This window comes from Tauraco erythrolophus, chromosome 8 (genome assembly GCF_009769465.1).
Source record: "Tauraco erythrolophus isolate bTauEry1 chromosome 8, bTauEry1.pri, whole genome shotgun sequence".
In the NCBI taxonomy this organism is placed as follows: domain Eukaryota; kingdom Metazoa; phylum Chordata; class Aves; order Musophagiformes; family Musophagidae; genus Tauraco; species Tauraco erythrolophus.
The window spans coordinates 8,922,373-8,950,113 of NC_141472.1; the positions used below are offsets into that span (position 1 = coordinate 8,922,373).

Below are 27,741 nucleotides of genomic sequence, written 5' to 3' on the forward strand. Positions count from 1 at the left end.
GTTTTGGAAGTACAATAATGTATTTATTTATATGTATGATACACAGAAAAGGCAAGTAGAAGTTTTTCTATAGTAGTAATAGCAACCATCTTTCAACAACAGTTCTTCATAATATGGCATTTAGTATTGAACACAGCATGTAAAGCTTATTTCTAAAGATACTGTGTTAACTACAAGTTGTAAAATAAATTTTACGCAGACACATCACTGCCCTTCCCCAGTATGTCTCAAAAGAGCTGAGCAATGAGTCCGTTGAGACAAAAGACTCAAAAATCATTAGAAGCTTTGTAACAACTTTTATATTGTCATTTTCTTATTCTTAAGAAAAAAATATCAATTAGTATTTGAGTATAAATCTTGACTTTGCTGTGAAAGATACTCAGAATCATGAGTTCCTCAGCACCGGGCAAGAGCAGGCACCAATTGCCTAACAGGCAGTGAGTGATATGAACGTCTGTTCGAGACAACTGAACAAAACTCAGAGGTTCACCCAAACAGAATTAACAAAAAAAAAACCTGCAAAGAAGAAGGATGGAATTTCTTAAAACTTAAGGTCAGCAAAGATTTGCGCAACTGTCTCCATCTCTGTATTTTCCTTCTCTGATGCTGATATTTATTCCCTTGCCTCTCCTTAAGTCTGCTTGAAACTACCAATTACCCTCATTAGTATGCCCTCTGGGGATTCTTTCTGCACAGTTGTATTTCCATGTGAGCTGTCAGCTGTGAGAATGTGAGGTTTCTTTAAGCAGGCTTTTTAGCCTCTGGACTGTCAAGTGAGTTGCATGTCTCACATTGGAACTAATAGGCTGTAGATTTCAAACATTTGGATTATGGTACTTATGGACTAGGTGGTCCACAGCGGTTTATAGAATGTTCTTGCTTCAAATTAGAATCAGGCCTGCAGTTGAATTAACTCCTCCTCATCGCCCATGTCTGCTTTCGACAAAGCTGGATATTTCTGTTCCCTCAGCCTTTGCTATGTTTATGGAGCTACTGACGCCTTCTTACGTCTACTATTCACCAAAAATAATTAGGAAACTGTCACGAAAAAAATAAAACTGGATGATAGAAAATAAGAGAATGGCACAACTTTTTGAACAGAAACTTCTACAAGGACATAAATTTTGCCAACAAAACCAAGACTATAGGAATCTGTCCAGCAGCCAGGCTGCTCACTGTTCAGAAAAGAAGTTTCACACATACTGATCTCCATGAGGATCCATCCTCAAGAAACCATTGGACAAGTCACCAGCTGTGATGTCTGACTTTGTTATCTCTAATAGAATAATAATGTACACTAGTCAGTTGTGGATCCTGAACTGTAATAAATATTTCTCTCAGAAATGCCTCCTTCAATACTGATTCAGAAAGCGTAAAGCCAACCTTAGCCTATCTTAAAAAGCATTCTTAACTTTGAACCTGAGAACTTTAGGTGTAACTAGTAATTACTAGAGGAACTACTAACTTCTGGTTTGGGATGTAGCAAAGAAAAATATTTGCATGAACTAATTTGTAAAGCTTTGTTAAAATGTTTTTCATTTTCACTAGAAATTATTACTGGCTGCTAAAAGAGAGAAAGTGCTGGGTTTCATTGGTCTAAACTCTAACTCTTTTTCCTACTCCATATTTTTGCATAAGTAATATTTTCTTCTTTCTGATTCCTTAAGGGAAACTTGTGGTTTTACAAGTTGTTTTTCATTTTGTTACTGTAGTATTACTGAAAAGAGGGAAGAAGTGGAAACAAGGATATACATAAAATCTTAATGATATGTGTGGAACCAAGGGTTGCATTTGAAGGAACAGGTAATTTGAAGCATGGACTGAAAATGTCCCTAAGCTGTATCTCATACTATTGCTGTAGCACTTAACGTGCTTTTGAAACGGGAGATAGTAGGGAGACAGAATGAAGTATCTCAGCAAATAACATTAATTAGAGCATTCTGATAATAAGATTAAGTGGGAGGGAAGTCTTGTTTACTCCTGAATATAGGATTATTGCTGAAAATCCATTGAAGTCAGGAATGTGTAGGTCCTCCTGAGTCAGAATTTAGAGGCCATATCTCAACATGCAGTTCACGAGGCTTTGAAGAACTGCAACTATTAAAAGCAAACTCATTCTCAAGATGAAAAAACATTCACCAAATCGCATGGGCATATTTATTGTTCAAATCAATTTTAAAAGGTTTAAAACTACATACAGGTTTTGGGTTTGAGTTTTGGTTTGATTTTTTTCTTAATAGATGTTTAAATGACAGTACAAGTGGTCTTGCTTTGGTATGTGGTCAGGTGAATCCTACTTCCTCCTTTAGTGATGTATTTCAGGGGCTTGCGATCTTCCCCCTCTTGCCTTTGGGTAACCAGAAGAGAGGGAGGTGGGAAAGTTGGACTTCTTCACATGTTTTTTATTTTCGGAGAGTGCTCTGTTCATTTTGTACTAGTTGTAGCTTTTTACTTGTTATTAGTATTTGCTGTTAGAATGACGTGTATCAGGAAGAATGGGGCTCAATGTTTTGGGTTGATTTTTGCCAGTAACTAACTGAAATTGTGCTGCGCATTTTCAAGAGGTTAGTGTAATTTATTACAGTTCATCAGATGATAAATTCTTTGAAGCTAAGGGCTATCTTTTTGATGTTTGTACAGCCTCTAGAATAATGAGATGGAGGCTCTAGGTGCTACCCTGATGCAAATAGTCATAGATCAAAGTTCAGAGTAAGTAAGCAACAGAAGACCTTGGAATTGGCTCTCATGAACTTTCTTCTCAGTTAGCATAATTAAATAATGCAGACAAGAAATAGGTGAATTATGATCCTCAGTTTAAAGATAGGAAACTGACATAATACTAGAGGTTTTCTGCAAATCTGCCCCAAATCTCTGTTCTCAAATCAGATCCCAAATTTTATATTCTACTGCAGTGCCTTGAGTTCAAGACTAAATAAATTCTCAAGACCTGCTCTCTTAGTAAAAAGGATTATGTTGCTATTTAAAGAAGACTCTAAATCCTTATATGAAGGATTTTAAAATACACTGTTTTCTTATTTTATGTTCACCTAACAGTGCAAGTATCACTATAACGATCTAGACTAGATTAGTTTTACTACTTCAGCACCAGAATATGTCTTTTATTGAAAAGTGTAAATTTTTTTATGAAGTAAGAAGTGACAGCCGACATTAATGTTGGATTAATTGCCATTGTAAAACAATTTATAAATTACTTTCCAGCTCAGTTATGTTCTCTTAGAACAGTTCATCTGAGATGTCCATCTCATCTACTGATGGATGTTAAGGTTATGATAGTAATGGTTTCGTTTCCTGTCTGTTTTTGTCAGGTTGAAGTAGTCATTATTGACATTTTTGCAGTTTGCTAAAATAATCTTTCTCATAAAAAATCCAATTCCCTAATTTGTATTGTTTAGACGGAAAAATATTTCCTCTGTTTAGGTAGTGCTCTGCAAATTTGTTTTAAATATCTAGAGAACAGTAGCTTAAAGAGGCAGTTTTTTCTGTTCTAAGTATTTTTTAAAATAAATGATTTCTCTCATCCTAGCTAGGTTTTGGAAAAACTGTTACTCGTATTCTTGAAGTACCTGAAGACCAAGTGTTGAATTATAGTGATCGCAAATGTTTCATAGCTGGCTTTCATGTGAGATTCTGTGAAGAAAAAACAGATTAACGAGAGAGTACAAACAGGTTCATAAGACAATGATCATCCACACAGAAGACACTTCCAGTTACGTGTAGGAAAAGGGAAAGATCCAGTACAGCTAAACCAATGTAAGAAGTGCTTTTGTTGTGGAGGCTCACTGCCTGTGTAGTACTTGCTTCCAGAATCTGTGATGGAATTGAAGGAGAGGGATTCAGAGTAGGATTTTACTTTTATGCAGGCAAGACATTCATGGATAATGAGGCAGAGATATGTTAAGGGTATGTTCCCAGAGTTCAAAAGAAAGATTTCCGTTATGTTATTCCATAAAAACCTTAAATGTGATTCCTGAAGATCATTTAATAGGTTATCCTATACTGCAGCCATGAACCTGTAGTAGATGAAAATGCTATCAAACTGCTGTGTTTAAGTGCCATCCATTTAGTCTTAAGCTTCCGTATGTTCCAGTACAGTCCAGCCTCTGTTTTTCATTTTTTCTTTCAGCTTGACTCCTAGGTATGCTTTTTTTATGGTATTACCTCCTTTCAGTTCAAGTAAAAAAAACACCCCGAACCAGTGCTGGTTTCCCTGTCCTTTTTCTTTTGCCACAAGATACCCATTTTATTTAAAAACATTTTCTCAGAACTTCAAAGATGATGCAATTTTGGGGTCACAACTACTACTCTGCTTTATCCTCAGTGTTTTTCTGTTTTTCTTCTCTGCTGCATGAAGTTTCTCTCTCTTTAACTTCCACAGATAGACAGCTAATCTGATTTTTACCTGGCTACCCCAGTCAAATATTGTCTGAACATTTCTGAGGGTATTCTGTGAATACAGTAACTCAAGAAGACGTCTACAGTTGTAATTTGTGTTAACAATAGATTTAAAGTAGTAGATGGAGCTTAGGAAGTAGTTTTTAGGAGCAAATTAAAAAATGACATTTTTAGTTAAACACAGACCTTTTCTTTGCCGCTTATATCAAAATGCGTCTTTTAATTTTTGTGAATATGGCATTAATTTTAGCACATTCTTGTAGATTATCTGTGTGATTATGGATTACATTTTACATACTGACTCAGCATATTTTCTTTGCTAAAAAAATTTTAGGCTCATTCTTTTTTCTAAGAATGTAATGGTTCTCTGTATAAGAGCTCTACAGTTTAGGAAACAAAAAACAGAACAAGAAAGCCAACAAAGGTAGTTCACACTTCACGTTTCTGTCCTTTAATACACTTCAGTACATATACCTGTCCTGTGATGTCCATTATCTCCCCTGTAGAATGTATGTATAAATTATTTGCTACACACTGAAGTAATTATAATACTAGAATTTAAAGAGCAGGTGATCTTCTGTAGTAAAAGAAAACATTCATATTAAGTTCAAAATTTCTCTTGCATGAAAAAATTACCAAAAGTGGTGTTAAATTTCTAGGCTACTAAATCTAAAGCACAAGCTCCACACATTCATGATTCTCTAGAGTAACTATTTTCTGGTGCACTGCTTGTCCTCTGTTTGACAGCCAAGTGTTTCTATGAATCAAGAATTAAAACAGGAGTCATTTATTTTAATCTATGGTGCAGGAAGGCTCACAGTATTAAGTCCTGACTCAGAAGAGATGCAATGTCCTTAAAACAGGCAATTCCATATTTCACATTAAACTGGAAAAGGGCTTCAGTAAACTGGGAGTAAGGGACAATAGTTATTTGTTCTTATTACTAAGGTTATTTGTGTTTCAATGAGAATTTTGTTTCTAACTGTGACATCTTCTGTTTTCAGGGAATTCCTGTTTCTGTGTTTATAATGTCATTCTATGTTGCTATGGCAAAAAAGCGTAGTACTAAAAGTTCAGCATTATCATGCAAGTCAAGGACAAAGAAGGTAGAAATTAGTTTAGAGCAAAATAAACTTTATTCACAAAATTGAAAATGCTGTGAAATTGTATCTCTGCTTTTCTAAGATATTGTTAATATTTTTCAATACAGAAGAGTAACTTCAATACTTTGCCATTTTTCTATTTTTATATTTATATACACACATTCTCTCTCTCTCTCTCCCCCTCTCCCCCCCCCCCGCCCCACCCCCCCCAACTTGTAAAGTTTATTGAATTTGAACAGAGAAAGGCTCTGATGGTTTTGTGTCCCAGCTTCAGTCTGAAGAAGTTATTGCAAGCTGAACGATCAGAATTGCACAATCCTACCTTGAAAGGGCATATAGAAACTCCTGGCTGTTCTTGTGCATGTTGTTTTGAAAGAAAGAATCCGAAGCCTCTGCTGAGATTTGTGCATAATAATGAAGTCATCTGGGAAATATCTCGTTGAAGGAACAGCCACTTTCTGAATGACATCATGGCCTGTTTACTTATGTGGCTCAGAGGTGCACCTCTAATTCAGCTGCCTCACTCTGTTAAAGAAGTTCTAAATTAATCAAAATGCTCTGAATTTTAGAAAGCTTCATCTTACTGGTAAAGCAGAATGTTTTTGCCAGTTTTATGAACTAAGATTGGTTTTGTTACTGAATACTTGATGACATAGCTTGTATCTTCGTAAGGGTTTTTTGTCATCTCGGTTCGGTTTTCGTTGTTCTTAGGGAGGTTTTGGTTGATGGGCTGAGTATTTGCAACAGGAAAGAAAAAGTCAGAAGGACAGATGGAGCTTGAGAACACTGAGTTCAGACTTTAACTTGCTATATTTTGTGAAAAAAAGCTAGATAGCCTGCAGAATTCTAACACAGAGCAGGCCAGCGCATGCTACAGTTAAAGGACCAGTGACATTATGAAAACCAGTGAGTTGATACAGCAGGGCAAAACAGAACCAAAAAATAGGACAACAGTTTTGCATGTCTTATGCAGGGTGTTATAGTGGTAACTCTTAGAAAGTTGCTGTGAGAATACTAGCACTTGGGATCTTGATCTTGCTGTGCCTTTAATTGCAGCGTTGTACTAGATGGGAGTTTTTTTGAGGGAGTGAGGGAGGGGGAGATGAGTCCTTTGGCTTTACGGTAATGCTGCAGAAAATGAACTGTAACCTCAGTTAGGGTGGGCTAGTGGGTTTATACAAGTAGTAACAACGAAAACATTTTTTCACACTGCTGTGGAGTTCCTCTGAACTTGCCAGTGTTGCTAGCTAGCATCCGCATACATCGAGTGGGAATTAAATCAAAGGTGGTCTCTGTGTTCTAAAGTTTCTAACAGCACATTTGACATCTTTGCAAGAGTCTGTAGATGCAGAACTGTTTGTACTACTTCAGCACATTCGAGTGGAATATAGGATTTGTTGTGTCTTATGGTTAAAAAATTAAATCACTGTATCAGTGATTATTAATCACTGTATTGGCATCTGGTTTATGAAAAATGCAAACAAGATGTCAAGTTTCTTACATTAAAACATTTGAAAATATCTAGGACTTGGTGAAAAATGGTATTTCGGTAAATGTGTGGGCTTAGTCTGACTTTACTATTTCCATAAAGAAATGATGCCTGAGTTGAGTCCAATTCCTGTGGTGCAGAACTAAGTCTACTGTCTAATTATGGACTTTCAAAGCTCAAAAATCTGTCCGCTCTGTTGTTATGCACTTCTAAAGCTCAAAATTTGATGTTTAAAATAGTGAATATGAATTATTTTTAGGTGGGCTCCCTTCAGTTAAGGTAAAGTAAATAATTTTTTACAGAGAACAATCCAGTCAGGAATACAAATTTTCTGAATTGAGGCATTCAAGCAGTATTATATGTCTTCATTGAGTATCAGAGATGCTTTGTGTTTGGAATATACCTTTCTAAAGGAACTACCATATTTGATAACTGGTTCTGTTTTCCCAATCTGGATACAGAACGGTTCTTGTGAATGTACAGGTACCCTTCTCTGTGCACCCACCTTATGAGAAGTATAATCTATTTGAATAATCACATTCACTGAACGTTGGTTCAATAATGATAACTCTTACAGAAATAGAGAAGTACTATATTTTAAGATTCAACAGTGAATTTAGAGTTGCCAGTTCTTAGTTCTTGGAGGTCGGAGGCTGAATAAAATCTAAACTAGTATGAAAGTAATGACAGAGGATTGCAGGAGCTAGCAAGGATGTTATTCAGCATTTGTAGTTGGATGGCTCAGTTGTTTTCTAGGGAAGTCAGAGGCAAGTCAGAACGATGAGGTATATCAACCTAGATCACGTTAGTCAACAGTATGCTCATTTGATGAGTTCTGTCTTGTTAGTTATCCTAAAACTTCCAGGCAGTAACACCGATACACTTCAGGAGGCTCTGGAAAGTTGATGAATAGCAGTGGAGAAACAGAAGATCGTAGTGTGATGCCATTGTTTGATGCTAGATGAATCTCTGTTAAGTGTTATCACTTTCTGTATTGAAGTAAAGAACCTATAATAACTTGAAGATGGTGCCTTTGAATTACCCACAGACATCTCCTGTTGCAATAAAAGGATATGACAGATGCTTCTGAAAAAAAAAAAAAAAAAAAAATCTGTTCCCATGTGTAGAAGTCAAAACTGGAAACACTGAAAATATCCAAATTGAAACCCAGAGGACAAAGTTTGGAAGTGTGTTGTTCTTTAATTTACCCTTTCTTTTTATCCAATCTCTGAGCACATGATTCTTCCATGTGAAGGTTAGCGAACATTGCAGCACACACGAAGACAGACTGCTGTCGAAAGAATGCTTGTGTCCCAATCACAACTTGGGAATGTATATGAAATTCTTTTCCTCCAGTGATAAATTTGCTGTCACTACTGTCTTCCCCTGCCCTTGTTTCTTTCATGCCAAATATTCTCTCTGATTATTTTTTGTGTTTATTTATCTGCTATGGGAGGGGCACCTGGGCTTAAAACAGACCTTCAGTATGATATACGACTAATGTTAGCGTCGCTGTCATTCGTGCACTGTTAAAACCTTCCTTTTGAAGATCTTTTCCCACACATCAAAAGTTTTTGAAGAACTTTCTGAAAATTATTTGAGCTTGCTGGGTTTTTTGTTCCAAACTGGAGTATCCCTAAGGGATATTCCTATTACTCCCTTGCTCCTGCCTCTACTGAGAGGGAATGTAGAGCTCACTTCTACCAGCAGTGAGCTGTTAGCTCCAGCTAACAAGTCTGCAGAGCAGAGCCAAAGAACCACTTTTTCCTCATCCATTTGTTTGAGATGGAAGTAAGTCTGCATCTAGCTGTGTTTATTCTCCTCCTGTGGCTAAAATCTGGGTAGCTGTAAGGTGGCTGATAATGGTGTGTGCGATGGGAGAACAGCGTACACCACCCAGCTTCATTATAATCTTCAGATTCAGCCTGACAGCTCTTCAGGACATGATATAGTTTGAGATGTGCTTCTGAAGTGCTGTGTAGATTGAGGGACTGAACAAATACTGAAAGTTTTTTCTTGTACAACTGGTATTCTCTACAGTGACAGTCTTTACAAGATAAGCTTTTTACATTTTCTGCTTTGTTTCTGTATTCCAGCCTGCTCTTATCTTCCTTTTGGAGGTACTAGCTGTATCTCTTAACGTTATTTTACCTTTAGGATTGGACATTTTTATGCAGAGAACAGCTTTGGTAGCTGTGTTGCTATCTGATTTAATGTTAAGTATATCCTTCTTGATAGCCCCCTTAGTGTATGACCACACTGATCTCTCTGGAGAAAGTCTAAGTTTTGATCCTTTACAAAGTGTGTCCTAAATTCTCATGAAGTTCTGCTTACAAACAAACTAGTTACATGAACATAAATGTATGCTTCTACTGTGTTTTCCTTTTCCTGTGCCCATCTGTTTTACCCATCTGCCTGTGGATTAAAATACAGTGGGACTTGAGGAAGAATATGACCTGGCGTAATTATTCTCATTCTTTTGCTTTTAAAATTCCACCAAGCTAGATTCTGCTTACTTGGACCACGCTTCAGGTTTCTTCCCAGTGTGCAGCTATATCATGTCTCTTCTCATCAAATCTAAACATGGATTAGAAGACAGGTGTAGGCAGGGTTAGGACTGCCATATGTCATCAGTTTCTCAGGCATCTTCACCAGAAGATTTCTAGATGTTCCTGCTTCCAGACATTTGAGTTCCTTGCAAGAACCACATCCAGAGCCTGGTGAGCTCCTGGTGGTCTGTGTTCATAAATTCTTCCAAGATATGTTAAGCTTTAGTTATCAAATTATCTTCTTTATTATTTAGTCATAGTTCCAAATTTGAAGACTGAGATGATTGCTTACTCATTTGATAATGAAGAGTTTTTAGTTACTTCAGTTCTACAGAAGAGAAGAAAGTTCAAATTAAACTAGTGCAGCTTGTTAAGAGGTTGCTTAAAATTAAGCACAATATGCTTTTTACATCACCACATCTGGAAGATTCTTTTGTTGAGTTACCTAATTATTTTACAGCCCTTTCTCTAATGCTCTGTTTTCCCCCCTAACATTTCAATATCTCATCAAATAGATTTTTCTCTCTTTAGATCTTGATTACTCTAAGTATTTTCACCTCTCTATTTTCTCACATGCATTTGGCTTAATTCTACTGATGGATGAAATACCTGGTCATATTTTATTTCCATTAGAAGATTTTCATAGAAGACTCTTCTTTCTTTACATTTTTAATCATGCATTCTTTCCTTTTTCGTAAATAGTACTTGAACACTTCCTCAGAAAAATTAGCAGAATTTTTCTCCTGCATCGGAGTTACCATTTGTGTAGAACATTTACATGTCCGACAAGCAGGGGATATTCAGAGAATGTGCTGATGTCTGTGGCACTTTCCTCTCTCCTACTCTCACATGGTGAGTTTGATTTCTGCTCTTATTTGAGCAGCAATCATGCCTGGCAGAGGCAGTTGTTTTTAAAGTGTCTTCAGAGAAGGACTCCCCAAAAGGGAAAAAAAACAAACCTTTGTATACTCTGGCAAAAACATGTATCAAGAGAGAACCAAGAAGTCTGTTACAGGTAGAGAACTGGTCTGTAGGGTGGGGAAAGAGAAGGAACCCCAAAGAGATGTGTGTATTTTATAGTCCATACTGTTTTTCTACTGTTCAATTGATGGAGGAGACTCACGAATGCAAGGCTGAGCAAAAACTGTTCATGTCTTGGGAAGTGATTAATAGCATAGACGTTTGTTCATCTGTTTGCTGCATAGCTTCAAAACCGGTCCTGCTTCTCTTTCGTTCTTGTTTTATATTAAATACTGTCATTCTGACGTTACCAGAATGTCGATATGTTTGTCTTCCTTTCATCAGTAAATCAACATCTCTTCAACCTCTGCTGTAGAAACAGCTAATTTGTCAAATTTTGGCAGCAAGTGTCCAGCAATTTTGCATTGCTTTTTTCCTTTCTTTATTGTATGAGTTTGGTAAGTACTTTTTTCAAATAATAACATTTAAATCTGCATAAAAGATGACTTCTAATGTTCAGGGCTTTCAGAGTAATAAAGAAATGTGGCACTGTGAAAGACTGAGGATTTTTTTAAAGATCGAAATGTGATTACAAAAGAAAATAATGATGTTTTATTATTAAAATATCCTGCACTGCTCTCTACTGGAAGAGTGGAAGTTAAATATTCAAAAGGGCACTTAAAACTATTTCTTAGTCAAGTTTTAGGTTTAGTGATTTTTATTTTTTTTTTATCCTGGTAAAACTAACTTTTCCAAAGGATGGATATGTTTTTTTTATGTCTTCCCTCTAAGTTTTGAAGAAAAGCAGCTGGATATATTTTGTATGTAAAAGAAGTAGAATGTTGGGGGTCAAAGTGTAGGGCGAATAATTACTGGAGAGTGTCTTGTTAACAGCAAGGAACAAAAGTGAACTGTTAACCTTAACAAACAATTCACCTGACATTACTAACAGCTATTGGACATGTAATAACAGCAATAGAGACTTGTCAGAACTGTAAATGATTCTGAATGCCTGATATTGTCCTGCATTTGAATTGACATTTAGTTGAGTCAGCAAAATAAAAGTAAAAAAGATTTACCTTTTCTTCTAATAGTTTCTCCAGACAAAGTATAACTATAAAAGCATTTTTTAATAATTTCACTATGGAATTGGACCAAATCATGTTTTGCTGAAGTTAAATGCACAGGAAAATTTTCATTTCACCTATTTTCTGAAGGAAGAGACGTTCCCCACAAAGGGCAATTACAGGGCTGAATTATTCTCCCAGTTGCTGTCAATGATAAGACTTCTGTTGATTCTATTATGATGAAATAGTGCCAGCTAATTCTCCACAGCTGCACTATCTTGCAAATCTTTGCATGAGGAGCGAGCACATCTGGTCGACTGCTAATGTTACATTATAAACAGTTTGATCTGAGGTGTTTATCTTGTATATGGCTGGTCAACAGCTCACTTAATGGCAAACATCACTGAGGGAGGAACAAGCCTTCATGTACTTTTAAGGAACAGTTAAACTGTTTTGGCTGATAAGATCCATTGACCTCACAAAAGTTATTTCTGATTATAGACAGCCACAAGCAAGATCAGAATGAGTAAATATTAGAAAAATAACCTTTCATCCATTTTGTAGGGAATGTGTTTGAAAGACTGACAGGCTGCAATGAAAAATGTGTAGTAATTTATATGGGGAAAACATTACCTTAGCTTGGTTTGTGTTATACAAAATATTAAATGTCATCCTCTTCAAACTTCTTAAGTACCCAACTGAAACTCAGTATGATTATGGTGAACTTCTCCTTACCACTAAGCTTAATAATACATAATTATTTAAAAAGATGAGTCTAGTGGCATGCGTAATCTACTGATCATTTCTGTTTGAATTGGCTTGTTGTGCATGAAGTACACCAACTTGAAGAATAACCCTTTTAGTAGCTGGAAGTAGTAGATGCATGTAGCAATCGTACGTAAATGTTTTTCATCTCTATTATGTATTTGTTAATGAACACTTAAGAATTTTAATTCTTTATTACTTTGCATATGGGATTAATACTGAATGGTCTGAAGGGGAACTGCTACATTGTTTTCTGTTACTGTCTTCTGCAATGAAGTGTAGGGGTCGCATTAGCTTGGCTCTCAGGAACGGTTACATCGCATGTTGTTGTTGTTGCTGATCATCCGGCTCTGCAGAAGGCCCGTAGCTGTGCGAGGGAACCTGAAGTGATCAAAGCAATCGCTGACTTTCAAAGTTCCCATCTAGAATTCTGCATCAATACTGCTTTCTAAAGGAGCCTGATCTTGGAAAGAGAAGTTTGATATTTACCAATTTTGCTTTGAAATTTTTGTTACAGGAACTCTTCCACGATGAATATTTATGCTATTCGTGCCACAGCTGTACCAAATTCCTGATACAACAAATATTTGTTCTCTGTGTGAGATTTGGTGAGAAAAATCTGATGAAAAGACCATAATGAAATGGCCACCTCCCCATTTCATGAGGATGGTGAATTAGTTATTAGTTACTTACTTTAGAAATTCCAGAGGTGGCAGCGCATCCATTGTGTTAGGGATTATACAAACACAGATGCCTTCGTCACATTGAGCTTGTCATCTAAAATCTCAGCTTGGCAAATATGCATGTGTTTGCTTAGCTTAACTATCATGAGTAATGTCATAGTAATTGGTACCTAATATTGAACAAAATACAATGATAGAGGAGATGACACAGAAAAGGCACAGAGCAGATGAAAAAGCAAGGAAGAAAAAGTGTCCAATTCATATGTTAGCCATATGTTAAACCTATATTGCATAGTTATTCTTTTGTTGTAATTAGAAAACAACACGTTGTGATTTGAAATTCTGTTACTATTTTGCCTTAAAATAGACCAGTCTAAGTAATACAAATATTCAGAATATTTGCTCTTAATTGCTGTTTCTCTTTATTACTCTTACTAAAAATAAATAAATAAATTAAATGACAATGCTTATGAAGGCATGAAATGTGTAAGCAGTTATAACTAAAATTTGAGCTTACCTGAATAAAAACAACAAAAAAAAAATGCAGTTAACAGAGATATCAGATACAAACAATGCGACCCATGGCATGGTTTCGTTGTCTGTGTTTGATTTTAACATTTAACCTTCAAATCTTCCTTGTATTTCTGGATTAAATGTGTGTTACTGCATTTTCCTGCGCTGAGTAGTGTCTTAAGCATAAGCTCTAATTCCACATCCAGTTCAAAACCACGGAGAGCAACAAAAATTTCGGTAGTGATACTTAATGTAAAAACCCATAGTCATCTGGAAGACGGCACATTGCACGTGACTGGAGGAATTTTGATTGGTTGTGTTCCATAAATATTGATATAATGCTCATGATGTTTCCGTATACTTGGTGTCTTGACTGTTTATTTCTTTTGTGACTTGATGAGTAAACCCAATTAATATGTGTTTATTCAGGTTTTGTCAGTCATTTAGACCTGTGCTTTCAATAGTTTTTCTTTCTATTTAGATGTTTACTTATCCCTCCTCTCCATAAGAAATGATAATTTCTGATTTTGGAAACGTTACTATGGGCTTAAAAATTCAGTGACATTTAGCAGATTCCCCAGATATGGCAGAAGCTTAATTTTGTGCTTAAAATTTCTAATGTGAATTAGCATGTGGTACAAGCCCCAGGGAGAACCGTATTTATGGAAGTCACTGTTCATGGAAAGATTGGTCTGCCTCTGGGATTTGCTGAATACAGCGAAGATACCTTCATCTTTCTTGGACCTTAAGTTGGAGCGAGATAGCTGAAAGGAAAGGGGAGAGGAAATTACTCTACTGCTTTTGAGATATCTTTTGCTGTCTCAGATCTCAGTCATCTGGATGGAAGTAGGCAAAAAAGAAACATAGGTCAGCCCTGTGCTCTTCTGGAGAAGCGGCCGCAGGTGAGACAGCGTACCTCGGGACATCTAGAAGTGTACCTGACACGATTCTACCCAAGACCTGGCCCTAAATCTGTATCAAGAAGTACAGGCTTCTTACATTGATAATGCCTCTGGAGCTGCCAGTTTCCAAACTACACAAATATAAGGAAGCATGCACAACACAAGAAGGACATGGAGCTGCTGGAGCGAGTCCAGAGGAGGGCCACAAAGATGATCCGAGGGCTGGAACACCTCTGCTATGAAGACAGGCTGAGAGAGTTGGTGCTGTTCAGCCTGGAGAAGGCTCCAGGGTGATCTTATTGCAGCCTTCCAGGACTTAAAGGGGGTCTACAGGAAAGCTGGAGAGGGACTTTTTACAAGGGCATGTAGTGATAGGACAAGGGGCAATGGCTTTAAACTGAAAGAGGGGAGATTTAGATTAGATATAAGGAAGAAATTTTTCCTTCTGAGGATGGTGAGGTAGTGGAACAGGTTGCCCAGAGAAGTCGTGGCTGCCCCATCCCTGGAAGTGTTCAAGGCCAGGTTGGATGAGGCTTTGGGCAACCTGTTGTAGTGGAGGGTGTCCCTGCCCATGGCAGGGGGGTTGGAACTAGATGATCTTCGAGGTCCCTTCCAACTCAAATCATTCTGTGAAGTACGCTCAGCCGTCTTCCACCTCACCGTGGGCATCAGTGACCTGTATTCTCTGTTCCTTGAGCCTGGTCCACACTTGCAGCTGCTATTTCCTGTGCTTATGCAGGATTCCTGTACTGTGTATAATGTACCCTGGCCTGCTCACAAACTTTACAGCAATTATACTTCTACCTCTTGTGTTGTGCCGAGCCTGTGGTGTTTAAATACGCTTGTGTACAGGCACCTGGTATTATTGACATTCCTCTTGGATTCTCTTTTGACTCTATCTTCTTTCTTTCTTGTCCATTTAAGCTGTTGGTTAACTTCCCCCACCCCTCTCATACATTTGCTCACCTATGTTCACTCATATTTCTGTCTCTTTCACGTGTAGTATCCATACTGTCCAAGAATCATTCTTCTTTCTCTATAATTTTCTGCAATTGTCACTTTTCCAGGGAAGAACACGCTCTCTATTTAAAATAATCGGAGATGTTGCATGAAAGACATCAAATCAATAATAGAGGTTTCTGCTTTTTTATTACAAAACCTTGGTCTCCTAGCTGGGGAATTGTAATAGTAGAGAATATTGACAGCAGATGTGCGTGGTGTTTTGATTTACACACTGTTGTATTCAAGATGGCACATCATATTTCAGAGTCAGTGGCAAATTTCTAATGAGACTTAATTACTGGTAAAGCTGCAAAGTTTCTTTGCAGGAGTACAGCTTGAGCACATTGACTACAGTAAACATGTTTTGAAATTTTAATAAAATTAAAAATTTCAGAGTTACTATGTTGAAAGTGTCTGTAGCTTGGCAAATTTAAGTTCCTTTTGAAACTGCTAAGACTTAAAAATTATACATACCTCTGCATCGTGTCACACAGAAAATTGTGTACTTTAGGGAAAAAAGGGGGTTTGTTCTTTCTTGCTAGCATTGCTTTGGCATATGCAGGTACATGGTGTGACTTAAATCAACTGTACCTCAATGTGAAAATTGGGCAATTCAAAATTAATTAAATTATTACACAGATGCAGTTCGGGCAGGATTATCTTACTTTTCATAATAGTATAGTAGAAGATAAGGATGTAAAGGCATTTCAGTGTACCAATAAACAAATGGTAAGGTCCCTTTGAAGTACCATGCTTTGTATATTAACAGGTGTATGGTTTTCATTAAAACCTTACTTGCTAAAAATATGATCTCTAGTAGAAATTCTTTCAATATGAGCCTTGTTTTTAAGGAAACTGGAGCCTAGTTCCTTTAAATCTGTTAAATTACTGTACCAAGCAGCTCTGAGAACAACATCAGGCCTTTTTAATTTACCTTGCATCACTGTATGAAAGTTTTAGTAACATAGTCTAAACCATTGACTCATGTTGATTCATGGTATCTTATATCAGTATATTTTTTTTTTGCATTTTTACATTATTTTATAAAAGAGATTATGTTGCCAAAAATGACTGTTTCCCAGTGGAAAAAGGTACTCCATCTCTAATTTACAGACCTGTATAGGATCGAGATAAAGAAAATATTTTTTGAAAGCTGCTTTTGATAACTCTTATATTTGTCTAATTAGAATTTAATTCCTGTTATTCTCTTGGTTAGAAATAACTGTCTGAAGATTTGTTATTTATCAACTATTGAAACAATTGTCTTTCGAAAATGTTATTTGGAAATAATTGGAAAATAAGATTACTTGAGTTAATGAGGCCTTTCAATGCATAACTTATTTCTCACAAATTGCAATCTTTACAGTTTCTCGGCAGTACGGAGGTGGAGCAGCCCAAAGGCACAGAAGTTGTAAGAGATGCTGTTAGAAAATTAAAGGTAAGAGAGAATTTTTAATGAAATGTAAATGGAATGTGTTCTTAACCTGTTTTCACAAATAAGATACCTTGTAAGTCTTTCTGGTTAAATTCATTGATTGTAAAAGCAGTTGCTTTTACTAATCTCTTCACTGGTGTGTAGGTCCTTCCCTGTTATGTCCGTATTTTCAGATGTTCTGCTGTACAAATATTTTGTTGTCTCAGAGATTATACAATTATTTATACTATAAAGTTTTATGTACTTTAATGTGTAATGCTTGTTCTTTGGAAACTTCAGGGCTTTGTTAATGCAAACTTCGACAGCAACACTTTGTTTTAGCTGCCATCCTCACTGTGGCTATCAAATGCCTCTAATTATGGCACTCCAAACGTGTTGTCAGAGAATTGAAGAAAATGAGCTCTTCTTTGACCAAAAAACTAGTGACTTCAGTAATGCCTGTCGTGCATTTCTCTGGGCTATGCATTGCTTCCTGTGAGCCCTGGTTAGGTGAGTTGCCTCTTAGTGCCAAACCTAGAGTACCCACCCACTCAAGGTGACCTGTTGGTGCCAGAGAACAGGATTGAGAGTGTCAAACCACGCCGTAAGTGGGCTGTGATAGCTCTGTGAGTGCTGGCTGTCCCTGACTGCTCTTCATCTACAGATAACGTGTGTGATCCACGTAAGCTATTAGACTGAGGTGAAGGTTTGTGACACTGGCATGAATGTCATTCACCCCTCAGCTGTAATAATTGGTGATATATCTGGAAATAAAGCTGTAGTGAGAGAGTAGGGTTTACAGAACAAGCCTGTTTATGACAAGGGGCATCACTGCCTTGCCCTCCAGGTCTTCGTGTTTTGTTGGAAGAAGTCCATGTATACAAACACTATCAATGTGCTGGTGGACATAGATGGCTGAGAAAATCAGATGTTTGCAATTTCTTCTTGGTTATATGTCCTTGGAAACTGAGGGGCTCACCAGAGTATCCCAGTGAAATGACTTGTGGAGGGTTGCTAACTTATAACATGGCTTTGACTTGACTGTTTGAGTGACAGCTAATATGCTTAAAGCTCTTCAAATGCTATAGGTTGTGGTAGGGAATGCTGATTTGGTTTGTCTGCTAACTCACATTGCTGTGGAATTGCACTGTTCCATGCTTAGCTGCTTAGGGCTATTGGAGCATTAGTTTATTTAGATGTAAAAATTGTTCTGCCTACTATTGTGCTTTCCATAATCTTTTGTAGGGTTTTCATTATTCATTTAAACACAAGTTCCTCGAAAATGGACAGAAAGCTTTGGGAATCAATATTAAAAACTATGATTCTGTGTTATTACTACAATAAAAAGGCAGAAGGAAGGCATGAAGCACTATCCATGTAGCTCAGCTTTTAAGACTGAGGCTTCCCTTGGAAGAAGCATCTTTACAAGATTGTTTAGTAATTGTGTTAAGGTATCAAAACAGAAGTTCTTTGCCATTATTTTCACTCTACCAAAACGGTACAGCTGCCTTTAAAAATTCACTTAGTCGATTCTTAGAATGCTTTATGCCAAAAAGATTTACTCTGCTGTGGTTTGTCAGAGACACTATTGCCTGGTTGTTTTCAAGTGTTTCAGGCTAATAGAAGTATGACCCTTTTTTAACCATTGTAGTGTGCTACCAGTGGAAACAAAACACATGGTTTTGTGTGTGCCTCGTACAGTTCATGGCTAATGCTGGAGTGAAGCCTGTTGTATTAGATGGTTTGTGTTTATAAAATTCCATTAACCTAAGCAAAGTTAATCCTGTGCAGAAATCTGTCATGATTAATATCCTGCTGTGGAAAAGTTTTGATTCTATTTTAATGATGTTTTATCAGACTCCTCCTAAGTAAAGCAGCTGCTAAGTGTCTCTGTCTCACTGCTGGAACTCCAGGCTAACTTGGGCTCTTACTTATCGCTAGAGGCTTTTGATGGGTTGGATTGTGTGGTTTGGTACCTTGAAATAGTTTGCTCCGAAAACAGATCCAAAGGATTTCACATCACTACTCTCTGAAGCGTACGAAGAGCCAAAACTATTTTCCTTTCTTGGGAAATACGTTTGTCAGCCTAGCACTACAATTTAAAAGTAGAGTTTTTTTTGTATATCCTTGTGGTGTCATTGGAGTATGTTCTGTTCTTTTTTACCTATGTTCCCTAAACAAAACAGCTGCCAGAATTATGCTATCTTTTTCAACCTTGGAAGTTTGGGGCTTAGATGTCAAATATTACATGAGATCTTACATAATCACAAGTTTATTAGAAAACTCACAGAGTAATTAAAGACAGCTTTTGTAAAGACTTGAAAAATCTTGGAACAGAATTCAGAGAGCAATAAAGAGGTTATGTTTGAAAGAATCCTCAATTAATGGAATTCTCATTTCAACATTGATTTATGTTGTGCATCTGAATTCTTTGAATAGAAGCCTAGAGGTACTGGATTTTATTATTAAACACACATCTCTAGCTTGCTTTTAGAAAATGTTAACTAAAATTTTAAACCAGTGAAAACAGCTTGAAAAATAATGTCATATATTGAAAGAAAACATATATAGTGTTTTTGGAATAAGAGAGTTTTTAGAAGATGTGTAGCTTGTGATGCTATATGTATTTTTTTCTTGTATGGATTTTGTTTTAATCACAATGTTGTTAATCATAATTATTTTTTAATGAAAATTAATAGCTATTAGAAAAACAACTGACTCGTGTTATTTGGAGCTATTTTTACAATTAGCATGCATTGCACTAATAACCTTTTCAAGTCATGTGCTTACAGTGATTTATAGACCATGAAATACTGTCACTAAACTATTTTCCTTAAGCCATCATACCATCAAACTGTGTCAGAATAGACATTTGATGTATAACTCTTCAGTTCTTTAAATCAAAAGCTCTGAACTCACACAGCACAAGGACTCTTCACGTGTCAGACATAACGACACGATGCCCTGAACTTACTTTTACCAGCAGGTGGAGCTGATGTTCTACAGTAAAATAGAGTAAATTGGAGGAAATTTTTCTCGATGCTTCATTATACTTGTTTAATCCCAAATATTACTACCACATTTTCTAAACACTTGACAGTTTTAGTGAATCAGTTACAATTCGAAAATACAGATATTTTCCTAGCATCTATATTTACTTTTTCTGTGTCCCGTGGTTTTACCTAGTGGGGGTTTCCCCTCATGTTTTCAAATTTCTTGGAGCTGTACTGCAGCAGAAGGAAGAAATTTGGACTCGAATGTTTCAAAATGTGTATTTTTATTTCTAAGACAGGTAAACTGTTCTCATAATTTATTACAAACAATTTTTTCCTTCCAGTTTTCTAGTCAAACTAATTTCTAGAATGAAATAAAAACTAAGGAAAATGGTACCTCAATGTTGTATCAGAACATACCTACATTATTCAAACGTGTAAATGTTGTCAAATCACACTTTATTTTATAAAGTGAAGTGATTACTTTTCCTGATTAATGAAGGATGTAACTTCTAAATCAGACTGTAGGAATGGATTTGGTCCTTCTCAAAAAGTGCTTGAAGAGGTGAGAACATGTGGAAAGATCAGCATGGCAGATGGAAGGGGCAACATAATCAGACCACTAGTAAGAAAATGGCATGGAGGAGTGTTAGGGAGAAACCAGAAGTAAGCACTTGAGTTTTGGGCTGTTTCTTTTACAGTCTTCAATGGGATGTTTTTGGGAGGACCAAACTTAAGGCTGTTCTCTTACCCAATTTCCAACTCAGTCTTCTTTTCTCCTTCTCTTCTCTTTTCTTCTGTAAGTGGAGATGACCAGAGATAATTTAAATAGAATTAATCACTTTTAAAGTTTCTCAAAAATATTCTTCATCAGCTCCTTGACCAATAGGGATATACAGAGAAGAGTGATCTTTTACCACCCTCCAGACATGCTGTCCTTCTGCTGCCCTTAATGGACCATCAGTGGATATCCTTCTGAGCTCTCTTTTGTGTTAAAGCTGGGTTTCATTGTTGTTGAAAGGACAGAGGAGGGTGGAGTACGGAAAATCTTTTAATATTGGGATAAAGAGGTTTCCAGTCAAGCCTTACAGCCATGACAGTTCGCTTTGAAGTACTGGAGAAAGCAGAATATGTGGTTTGGGACCAGCCAGGGACAGCCTGAACACCAAAGCAGACCAGATGAGAAGAGTCAAAGAGAATACCTGTTTAACCTATTTCTCTCAAAAAAACTCAAAACCATAAACCACAAAGACATACCGAAAAACCCAACCAAAAAAAGCACCACCAAATAAACAACAAATGCCCAAACCCCATGCCACCAAACAAACCAAACAAAAAAAAACACAAAACAAACAAACAAACAAAAAAAACACCTCCCCCAAAAAACAACAAAAACAAACAAACAAAAAACCAAAACGACCACACCAACCAACCAAAAAAAAAAACCACAAAAAAACCCACCCAAAACCCACTCAAAACAAAACAGAAAATATTCAGGGAGTGAGAGATGGGAAAAAACTGTACTGCGTTTTCTTCTACGCTGTGGATAATGGATCAATAGCCATCTGTCAGTCTAGTGTGTGTTTGGAGAGTAAAACAACATATTCCATAGAAATGGATTTCTGAGCCAGCTTGTTCCCTACCCAGCTGATTATCGAGACATTCAGATTCGCATATCTGCGGCCTTTTTGGTGTTTTCATCCTTTTCTTCCTCTTGACAGCTATTTTTCAGAGGTTATAATTTCATTATACCCTCATAAAACGTGCATGAGAGTTTGGACGGTAATATGACCAATAAGATGATATGTAGTCACTGCAAAGGAAATAGGGTCTAATTTTCTTTTCAGGCATCTTTCCTTATAGTGAATGTTGCTATGAAAAAAAAAAAAAAAAAAAAAAAAGGAAAAGCATCTTCTGAAAGCCAGATATAAAGCTGTGTCTCAGCTTAGACCATGACATTACCCTCAAACAGGTATCTCTTAAGATGCCCATGTGAGGTGCAATATCTCATGTCTCCCTGGAAGCCTCCGTAACATGATTAGCACCCAAATCACAGAAATGTCTACCTTTTGATATTTTGAGGGTTTTTTTTGATAAATGCCTGAGTTATGCAGTGAGGTGTAAATATTAAATAAAAGCACATAGTTTTGATTTCCGTAGCTTAAATTGATCTTGATAGAATTTAACTATTATTTCTTTAACTAAAGCTCCTGACTGTTTTTAAAATGTGATTTTTTTCCCTCGTTATTTTTGCTGATTAACACTCTGATTGCCGTTTGCTAACACTTGATGCATGGGCATTTCAAACGTAATTTTAATAAGATTCTCAAAGTATGCAATTTTCCCTGCTGCTGTAATAAAAGGCAATCTATGGAAGCTTTTACTTTTTTCTTTTTAAAGCTAAATTAAACCGTAGAAAGTATTTATTTGTATCTGTTGCTTTCCCTAGACGATTCAAGAAAAATACGATGTTAATTCCAAAGCAGTTAAATAATAGCTAGCCCATCCCACTGAACTGCTCATATTATTATTAGGCGAAATCTGGGTGTCTTGCCTGAGAACAGTATATGCATAAACTAACAGCTGAAGAATTTGGCCCATCATATCTCTTCCCAAGCCATGCTGTGATTCATTATAATTTTATATAATTATCCATTTTGATGCCAGTGGAAGACTAGAGATTGTTAACCTCTTAAATAATCTTGTTACTGTACGAACTGCAAATATTACCTTGTTTCAAATGTGTGCTGAAAGGAGAAAATAGTGTTTGTAAATCTCTCCTATCCAGAGGTCCCTCAGGGTCCTCTTTAGGTATGAGGGATGAGTAGGAAAAAAATAGAAGAAAAGCAAATTGACTGATACGTGACTAAGTGTTAGGATCTGCTGTTCAAACCCTGCACAAGTTTGGGAGGTGGCTGAACTTGGCGTTCTGGAGAAGGTCAGATACAAAAGAAATTACTGATTAGCATCTGTATGTTTCTGTTATTACACAGAGCAGGGAGCAGGCAGGAAAAGCGTCGAGGAAGTAACTACTCCAGACTTTCTGAAGTTATCTCCGTGTGCTCTTCAGTCACTATATCCCAGTAAACCTTTGAGGAAAAAGCTTGTTTGTCTCTCTGGATATCTGTGGTGAAGAGATTTTTTTGATGTTTTTTCTTTCACCATTAGCTTGGTTTTGATTTGATGGAGTTCCTTATAAAGAGGACTTTCCAGCCCTCTGCTAACTTTTGCAAATATCCTGTGATCTTTCTCCATTTTGACAATGTCCTTCTGCATTTGAAAACCTCAGAACTTAACATTTGAGTAGTTTCTCACAAGCAGTTGATGCAGTGCAGCCGTTGTTGTCTTCTTAAGGATCTTTTTGAAATACCCAAGGATTGCATTAGTCTTCCCAATCGTAGTTTCACGAGAAGCTCCACAGTGAGTGGAAAGTCTGCCATGACATCCAGACTTTCTTATTTCTATTTTCACAGGGTAGTCTCCCAAGAAAGAAATTTTGTTCTCATATGTATGATTTGCAAAGTTGGAATTGCAACAGAGATGGTTTGCATACAGGCAATTGGTGATGTTCTGGTTGGTGAGGTATTCTCTGGGTTATTTGCCCCACCATCAGCCTTCGTGATATGCCAGCTTCCTCTATAATGATTTTAGATTTTAGATTGTTACTTTTTACCCTGTTTTTTCTTCTTATTTTTTCTGCCTGCAGGTTTTATCAGTAATTATTTTCCTCCTGGTCATTGTTCAATAATGTCATGCTTAAGAAATAAACCCTGCTGGAATACATTAGAAACATATCTTCCCAATGACAATTTCCTGTTTATAACTGCATCTGGAGACTAATGTAACTAATGTAACTAATACTTTCTCTGTATTGCTTCATTTCCTAAATATAGTGGCATGCAAAACTCGGTCAAATGCTTTGTCTATTTTGACAAGCTGCATTTTTTTGTAAAATCCATATTGATCATTCATTTCATGTCACTTGAATTGTCTAGTTCTTGAACTTCATTTATGCCTTTTGGAGTGGAGACATGGTAGGGTCATTTTGTTGACCCTTTTTTTAGTGCTGGCACAGAATTATCTCCTGGAACTTCCTTAGTGTTGTAAGACTTCTTGACTACTTGGAGCAAGCTTTGGCCAGCTGTTCTAAAACTTGTGCAAGTTATTCAGATCTACTTATTTTTAAAAGTTTTCATGTTTTAGCTGTTGTTTGGGACTCTGAGATGATTGGAAACCCAAACAATTGGACACCCAAATATTTAATCATTGTTCTCAACATACACTATGGCTTTAACTCAGTAAAAGCAAATGCCATTTATGCCTCGTCTTTGTTACTGCACAGAAATACTTGTGTGCATCTTGTTTATAAAGAGACGTTTCCAAAAAGCCAAGATTTACTCTAGTTCAAAGCTGTTGCAAATTGAGGTGTGCCCCAGGATTGTCTACTGCATAGGTATGTTTCTGTGTGCTCTAAAGTACATTGGGAATGGAGATTCATTAACTGTCTGGGTGATCTGTGGGTTTTGTGGTCATTCCGTTTAACGCGTAGCAAAGCGAGCCAAGCACAGAGCTCTGTTGTACTAGGAAAAGGGACAACATATGTCCTCAAAGTTTTATCTAATAAAAGGACATAATCAATTTACAAATCAGAAAGGAAGGCTGATGGAGTGCGGATATTGAGTAAATGTATGAAAATGGTCTGAAAGACAATTTAAGTTTTATATTCATCTTGGAAAAAAAAATCTGTGCTAATAAAACATTGGTTCTCCTGTTTTTAAAGCAGAGAATTAAGAATCAAACAGGTTAAATTGGTAGTATAAAGTTTAAGTCCTATGGGGGGGGGTGTTAATGATTTTCATTAAGGAAAATATATTTTTTTTGCTTGTAACAAATTTGAATTGTCCTAGAAAGTAAAGAAATTACGTTGGCCGAAATGCCTGTAAAACAATGATCAGGTATTTAAATTCAATTTTCTATAAAATTATAATTTTTTCTAGATAAAAAGAGGTGTATGAGATGAACCACCTTAATTAAAGTAAAAGGATGGGGATAGTAATTAAACCGTATTAAAAATATACTCCAAATATGTGAGGAAATGGACTTGAACGTAAATAGGAGGACAGGAAAAGGATGTGTATACTGCAAGAGCTGTGCGTGTGATACTGAAGAGAGGCAGAACCAGAAAAGTTACGTTAGATTTGCGTGACTTTCGACTAGTAGGTTTTCACTAGTAACTCAACATGTACAAACCTTCATAAAATATTTTGCCAATGACTGTAGCAATCCTAGCTGCTGAAATGTAAAATGAGTATTTAGATTTAAGAGTTGATTTTGAGGATGCCATTGAGTGGTTTGAGTGGGTTTTTTGTTTGCCCCCCCCCCCCCTTTTTTTTTAAACTGACTTGTGAGGCATGTGATACATGTCAGCTAATGTGATACGTTAATCAGTAATAAACTGTCTGGATAGGTCATGTTACTGTATGAAGTTAATAGAATCATAGGATTAATTATAAATTGCTTAGTTACTGAAACTTCCAGTAACTGTGCTTTCAAAAAGAGGAATAAAATTGGGAGGAAGGGAAAAACGGGTTAATGATGTGCTTTTAGGGTGGTTCTTAAAACTAGTTAATTTGCTGTGAACGGAACTGCCAACGAGCAAAATGAAATAAAATAGATGGAATCAGTTATACTGAGTAAAGCAGTTGAGTTCATGGAATAGAGACAGAGCAAAAACCCAAACCCTCAACTATCACTTAAATAATTAAAATCAGGGGTTTGGGTGTTTTGGAGCAGAGGTATCAGTTGGCTGCAGCCAAGTACTTCACAATTACAAGGTAATTCAGGCTTCTTTCTTCCAGGTCTATCCCTTCTTAAGATAGTTCAGCACCCTTGGTGACATCCTACACTCTTTAGGCCACTAAAAGCCATTGTCCTCACTGACTTACTAACTTTTTATATAGTTTATTTGTACTGATGGTGAATTTTGCACTCAATTATCCTTAAGTGGGAGGAAGTCTGAGGACAGTGTGTTCAAACATATAGCTGTGAAGCAGAGACTCCCAGCTCTTCTGGCCTTCAGTGAGTCATCGTACTTATTTATGCGTTTGGAAATACCATTACAGGCTGTCAAAGACTTGAGAGGAAAAGGGCTGGTAACAGAGCAAAATATAGAGCAATTCCGTATCTTTGCTAAGTTACACAAATTCATGTGGCACTTAACTGCCATGCGTTTGCAAATTTTAGATACTCTGCTTATTTTATATGCAGCGTTCATGAGAGAAAGACAAATCGAATCTAGCAACTAGAAAACGAGATATAAAAGGATGGAAGAAGCGTGGAATAGGACACATTACTTGACCCAGTCATATAAAATGTTGTCTAACCATCATCTAGTGAACTGTTAGCAAATGAATCCTGAGAATACAGTAGAAGAGATCAAGTATTTCTTAGGTGTTGGCAGCTGTAGCGCTTTTGCACTGAACCTGTTTGAAACAACTAATTTCCTTAGAGGAACATATGGGAAGTACCTTCAGTGCATGTATACAGGTGTGTAGAAACAATGGAATGTGGAAAACACAACAGTGTTCAGTGCTGAGCAACGAAGCAGCTGAAAAACCGTCTGAAAGTGTTCATATTTCTACTGTTCTCCTAGAAATCTCATGCAAAAGCTTAAATTAAGTGCATGAACAGAAGATTAAAGTTGCAAGAGAACCAGCTACATAAGTGCATTCAGAGACACTGTTCTGTGCCCAACTGTGACTTTGGGAATGGTTGGCATTGTTTATAAGAGCTTTTTGAAGGAGGAAGGAAACAACTTCAAGTGGAAGGAGTTGAGAGGAAATGAAAAGTAATTAAAAAAAATAAAGAGAACTCACTATTAATACAACTACTGTTGTATTTTTCATCTTATAGTTTGCAAGACATATCAAGAAATCTGAAGGCCAGAAGACACCCAAAGTTGAATTACAAATCTCAATCTATGGGGTAAAAATTCTAGATCCAAAAACAAAGGTAAGTGAGTTAAATGTTTATGATACTAAACTAGTAGTTAAACATTGTTTTAACTGTTTTTAATGTTTTTATTGTTTTATATTTTAAAAAATATTATAATGAAAGCCATTCTATTGATGGAAAATTCTTCTAAAGTAGCATTCCTTGTTACAACATATGAGTAACATCTTCCTAGGAAGGTACTTGATACTCCAGATTACAGACTGTAGCTAATGTGGAATTTAATATTTTTAATCCTTTCACACCAGAACTTTCACACTCTGAGGAAGATGAAAACACTGTGGTAAATAAACGTTTAACTCCACATGTGATAAACACCTTTCCAAATGGTCACCTTATGTAGGTGCCCACATGTAGGTGTTTGCAGGTGAATGAGGTGACAATTTGTTAGCAGTGACTCATTCTTCATGCTGCTGCTTTGGAATTGTACCTCTCATTCCTCGACCTATTCACTTTTTTCCTCCTTTTTTTTTGATTTTTTTTTTTTTTTCATTCTCTCTTCTCCCTAGAATGCTTATGTTTCTCAGGTGTGTTACCATTTCTCTGTTGACTTCATGTAGCAGGCTGTAAGCACTACTGTAGACTTTTCATTTGGCACAGCATGATAATTCCTGCCTTTTCAGCACTTAAGTCCATTGAATCATCCCACGGAGGGGTTTTCTGTTCCTTTGTTTGCTCTGGTATTTTGGATGTGGTTACATAGTAAGCAAAACATCCTCCTCACAGACTTCAAAGAGAAATAATGAGATAAATATAATCAAGCTAAAACGTATTTATTCAATAGTCAGCAATTCTTATCATCTGAGTGCTCTTAAATCTTTTATACATGTGTTGAATTTGAGTGAACTATTTGTTACTGCTTCTTAATTCTGGTCAT

General features: G+C 36.6%; 1 protein-coding gene across 1 annotated transcript in view; it reads left to right on the forward strand.

Annotated features, from left to right (window-relative positions):
* The window catches only part of GULP1 (GULP PTB domain containing engulfment adaptor 1), a 108,459-nt gene that overhangs the window by 42,828 nt on the left and 37,890 nt on the right, over window positions 1-27,741 (forward strand). Inside the window, exons 4-5 of the mRNA XM_086615870.1 lie at window positions 16,813-16,884; window positions 26,766-26,864. Coding sequence (XP_086471996.1) covers window positions 16,813-16,884; window positions 26,766-26,864 — 171 coding nt within the window. The remainder of the gene's footprint in view (window positions 1-16,812; window positions 16,885-26,765; window positions 26,865-27,741) is intronic.